Below are 5,316 nucleotides of genomic sequence, written 5' to 3'. Positions count from 1 at the left end.
GAGAATTTTGGAGCATTTTGGAGCATTTTGAGAGTTTTTGAAGCGAAAAATGGGATTTTTCAGCCAAAAACCTTGATTTTCAGAGTATTTTCAGTCATTTTAAGCCAAAAATCTGGAAATTTGGACCATTTTGAGCCAAATTCAAACATTTCTGATTTGAGGTATTTTGGACCGAAAATTACGATTTTAAGATCATTTTAAGGCGAAAAATGTGATTTTCAGCGTATTTTGAGCCAAAAAAACGGGATTTTTAGTTCATTTTTACCCAGAATTCACGAGTTTAGGACTATTTTAAGCTATTTTAAGCCAAAAATCTGGAAATTTGAGCTAATTTAAGCTAAAAATCATGAATTTTCGCCTGAGCCAGATTTCAGCCATTTTGGGATTTTATAGTTAATTTCAGCAATTTTGAGCTAAAAATCTATAAATGTGGACTATTTTAAGACAAAAATGATAAATTTCCGTCTGAGCGAATTTTCCGTCATGTTGGACCCAAAATTATGATTTTGAAGGCACTTTGAGTCGAAAAATGTGATTTTTAGCTCATTTTCACCCAGGATTCACAAATTTAGGACTAGTTTCAGTGATTTTAAGCCGAAAATCTGGAAATTTGGACTATTTTAAGCCAAAAATCGTGAATTTTCGTCTGCGCCAGTTTCCAGTCATTTTGGACTGAAAATTATGATTTTCAGACCATTTTGAGCCAAAAAATTGGATTTTCAGATGATTTTGAGCTGAAAACCGTGATTTTAAAGTTGTTTTAAGCCAAAAATCCTGAATTTTCAGACTATTTTCAGTCATTTTGGGCTTAAAAATGTGATTTTCAGCCATTTTAAGCCAAAGAATCTCCAATTTTCAGGGCGAAGCCATCATCAAAAAGGACGTCGAGGATGGAAAGATTACTGTAGACGAGGCACACACACTCTACAGAGTTTATAATCGAAATTTGCGTATTAAGGTGAGTTTTTCCATTTTTAAGCATTTTGAGTCATTTTTCATGATTTTTAGACCAAAAATGACCTCAAAACCCTCAAATTTCAATTTTTTAGTCACAAATTTGATTTCCTTGCAAAATTTGGGTTCGGACACTGAAAACTAGACGTTTCTAGCTTCATTTTGACAATTTTCACAGATTTTGGGTTACTGTAGCCTGGAAAGTACGCAAACACCGAATTTTCGCGAAAATTGAGATTTTGAGCTTATCTCGCGAGTTTATACTAATTTGGCCGTGGGAAACACGAATTTGGCACTAAGAACTGTCCTAAGCGACGTTTAGCCGGTGTTTGCGGACTTTTTGGAAGCTACAGTAATCCTGAAAATTTCAAGATTGAGCTAGAAACTTCTAGATTTCAGTTTCCAGACCCAAATTTTGTGCAGAATACGAATTTTGGTCAATTTCCAAGCCAATTTCGGGATTACGGTAGCTTGGAAAGTACGCAGACACCGAATTTTTGGAAAATCGAGATTTCGGGCTTATTTTGCGAGTTTAGACCAATTTGACTGCGGGAAAAACGAATTTGGCATTGAAAACTGTCCTAGACGCAGTTTTTCGGGTGTTTGCGGACTTTTGGAAGCTACAGTAATCCTTAAAAATCAAAATTGCGCTAGAAATGTCTAGTTTTAAAATTCTAAGTCCAAATTTTGTGCAAAACACGAATTTAGCAAGAAAATTCGAGTTTCTTCTCGATTTTTGAGACAATTTTGGATTACTGTAGCTTGGGAAGTACGCAAACACCGAATTAAAAAAAAAGAGATTTTGAGCTGATTTCGCAAGTTTAGATCAATTTTAGTGTGGGAAAAACGAATTCAGCTATAAAAATAGGCTAAAGATGGCGTTTTCGTGGTGTTTGCGGACTTTCGGAACTACAGTAATCCAAAAAATTGCTATTTTTACGATTTTTGGGTCATTTTGGATCATTTTTTCTGGATTCTCAACCAAAAAATGCAAATTTTCAGCGTCTCCGTGACAAATTGAACAAAACGCTGGGCGAAGGTGCTCCACTGGAAGCTGTAAAGCAGAAAATCAATGATTGGCGGGCGGCGGGAAAAGTGACGGCGACGGATGCAATGGTGTTGGTGAAGAGATGGAAAACGAGAGAAACGAGACGAATCGGGCGGCAGGATCAGAAGATTACGTGGGTTTTGGAGTCAAAAATCGCATTTTTAGAGCCATTATTGGCTGAAAATAAGCCAAAAAACACACTTTTTGAGGCACAATTGGTCAGAAATGAGCCACAACTCGCTAAAAATCAATTTTAGACTCAAAAATGAGGGAAACATGAGAGATCAGCGATTTCCAGGGCATTTCTAAACCATTTTAAGACAATTTTGAAGTGGTGGCCTAGAAAACCGAGTTTGCAAAAGTTAGGCCACCACGAACCGTTAACTTTGAGCTCAATTATCTTGGTTCCTGTGAAAGATATCAAAAAGTGGTCAACTGATAAAATGTTTCTGATAATTTGATTAACAATTTATCAGTTTACCATTTTTTGATGTCTCTTACAGTAACCGAGATAATTGATCTAATTTACATTTTTCCGATTTTCAGCGGTGCCGCTTGCTTCCATTGCCGAGAGCCGGGACATCGTCTCGTCGATTGCCCGAAACGAAACGATTCTCAATCCGACGGCGTCTGTTTTAAGTGTGGATCCATGGAGCACTCGATTCATCAGTGCAAGAAGAAGGGCGTTAAAGGTATCGATTTTTTGGCTGAAATTGGCTGAAAATACTGAATTTTTGACCTCAAAATCGTGGAATTTGGCTTTTAGTGCCATTTTGACCCTGTTTTGACACTCAAATTGAGCTTTAAATCGATTTTCCGTTCTAGAAACTCAAAAACTAGGCGTTTTGGGCTCATTCGGTGTTTGCGTACTTTTAGAGCTACAGTAACCCGGAAAATTTTGAAAATTGTTGAAATCAAGCTAGGAACTTCTAGTTTTCAGCTTTTAGCTTCAAATTTTGTAGGGAATTCAGATTTTGAGCTCATATTCTGGGTCGGCGTACTTTTCAACCTACAGTAATCCCGAAAATCGGGAAAAATCAGATATTGAGCTTCTAGAGCCGTTTTGACGCGTTTTTGACATCAAAACTATGCTTAAATTTGAATTTCCAGTCTAGAAACCCAAAAACTGAGGATGTTTGGCTCAATCGGTGTTTGCGTACTTTTGGAACTACAGTAACCCAAAAATTCGAAATTCAGCAAAATTGAGCTAGAGAAACTTTTAGTTTTCGGCATTTAGCCCTAAATTTTGTGGAACATTCAAATTCTAAGCTAATATTGCTCATTATACAGTTTTTCGTATTTTTCAATCTACAGTAACCCGGAAAAAAATTTGAAAAACTTAGATTTTAAGCTTTTAGAGACATTTTAACGCATTTCAAAAATGAGCTCAAAGACGAATTTCCAGTCTAGAAACTCAAAAATTAGGCGTTTTGGGCTTATTCGGTGTTTGCGTACTTTTCAACCCACAGTAATCTCGAAAATTGCGAAAAATCAGTTTTCGAGTTTTTCGAGACATTTTAACGCATTTTTGACTCTAAAAATAGGCTCATCGTCGATTTTTCAGTCTAGAAACCCAAAAACTAGACGTTTTGGGCTCATTCGGTGTTTGCGGACTTTTGGAACTACAGTAACCCAGAAAATTCGAAAATTGTCAAAATCAAGCTAGAAACCTCTAGTTTTTTTGTTTCTAAACTCAAATTTTGTGGAAAATACAGATTTTAAGCTCATATTTTGTGTCTGCGTACTTTTCAATCTACAGTAACTCGAAAAAAATTTGAAAAACTTAGTTTTTAAGTTTTTAGAGACGTTTTAACGCATTTTTGACATCAAAAATGAGCTCAAAGACGAATTTCCAGTCTAGAAACTCAAAAATTAGGCGTTTTGGGCTTATTCGGTGTTTGCGTACTTTTCGAGCTACCGTAATCCAGGAAAACTGTCAAAATTGAGCTAGAATTTCCTAGTTTTCAGCTTCTAGCCTCAAATTTTATAAGGAATTCAAATTTCAAGCTCATATTGCTCATTTTCCAGGATTCCCCTACGCGACATGCTTCGTTTGCAAACAAATCGGCCACATCTCCCGCGATTGTCATCAGAACTTGAATGGAGTCTATCCGGACGGCGGCGCGTGTAATGTGTGTGGAGCGACGAATCATTTGAAGCGAGACTGTCCGGAATTGGCGGCACAGAAGGCTGGAGGAGCTTTTAATCAGAAGAAACGTAAGGAAAATCACTCAAAATTCATGAAAATTGGCTGAAAATTACCTGAAAATTGCCCAGAATCGAATTCCCTGAAAAATTTGGGCCCCGACACTGGAAACTAGACATTTCTAGCTCAATTTTGAATTTCTCGGGACTACTGTAGCTCGGAAAGTACGCAAACACCGAATTTTCGCGAAAATTAAGATTTTGGGCTTATTTCGCGAGTTTAGACTAACTTGACTATGGGAAAAACGAATTTAGCATTGAAAACTGTCCTAGACGTCGATTTGACGGTGTTTGCAGACTTTTTGGGCCTACAGTAATCCGGAAAATGTCAAAAAATGCCAAAATTTAGCTAGAAATTCGGTTTTCAGGCGATTTCCAGCAATTTTTAGTCGATTTCTATGAGTTTTAAAGCCAAAAACTATGGAAAACGAAATATTGCTCAGCATTAATTATGGCTCTTTTTTAGCCGAATGTCAGCCAAAAACCCTTTCCGTTTTAGCTTAAAATAAGCCAAAATTCGTCATTTTCGTTGTTTTTTTAGGAATTTCAGAGCTATTTTCAGCCAAAAATCTTTTCAGGTTCTAGAATTGGTCGAAAATTGTTCAAAAAATCCCAATTTTTGCAGATTTCACCGCTCGTGCCGCTTCGAATTGGGCCAGCCAATCGGCAGACGCCGATTACGATCCGACGGAAAATTCTGGAAATTCTGGAGCCCAAAACGGAGGAAACGATGGATTCAAGAAAGCAGCAGCGACAGCAACCAAGAAAACTGCTAAACACATCAAATTTTAACCTTTTTCTCCATTTTCTGGCTCAAAATTGCTATTTTATGTCGTTTTTTTAAAAAAAGTTTTGAAAGCCGATTTTTTGCTATTTTGGACTCAAAAATTGGCCATTTTCGTTATTTTTCCCCCTTGTTATCTTTGTTTACTCCTTGTTGTGTTCTCTTCCTAAAATAAAATGCCTAAATTTCCCGTAAATTTTGGTGCCAAAACCCACTGAGCCAGCTGGTACAATTTTTCATAAATCGCTGTTTTTTCGTGTCTAGAAAAACAAAAAATGATCAAAACTCGCAGAAAAACGGTTTCGATTTTTTTCAAAAAAATTTT

At 36.7% G+C, this 5,316-nt stretch overlaps 1 protein-coding gene across 1 annotated transcript in view; it reads left to right on the top strand.

The window, feature by feature from the left end:
- Positions 1-4,999, top strand: part of CBG20443 — a gene marked incomplete at both ends in the record, with an annotated part of 5,403 nt that extends 404 nt beyond the window's left edge. The window contains 5 exons of the mRNA XM_045243068.1: positions 860-958; positions 1,957-2,135; positions 2,549-2,694; positions 4,031-4,219; positions 4,833-4,999. Of these exons, the coding sequence (XP_045097044.1) occupies positions 860-958; positions 1,957-2,135; positions 2,549-2,694; positions 4,031-4,219; positions 4,833-4,999 (780 nt within the window). The remainder of the gene's footprint in view (positions 1-859; positions 959-1,956; positions 2,136-2,548; positions 2,695-4,030; positions 4,220-4,832) is intronic.
- Positions 5,000-5,316: the final 317 nt, after the last annotated feature.

Source organism: Caenorhabditis briggsae (assembly GCF_000004555.2).
Source record: "Caenorhabditis briggsae complete genome, chrII, whole genome shotgun sequence".
NCBI lineage: Eukaryota > Metazoa > Nematoda > Chromadorea > Rhabditida > Rhabditidae > Caenorhabditis > Caenorhabditis briggsae.
Note: the sequence above shows the minus strand (reverse complement) of the source record. Positions and strands in the feature narration are given on the sequence as shown.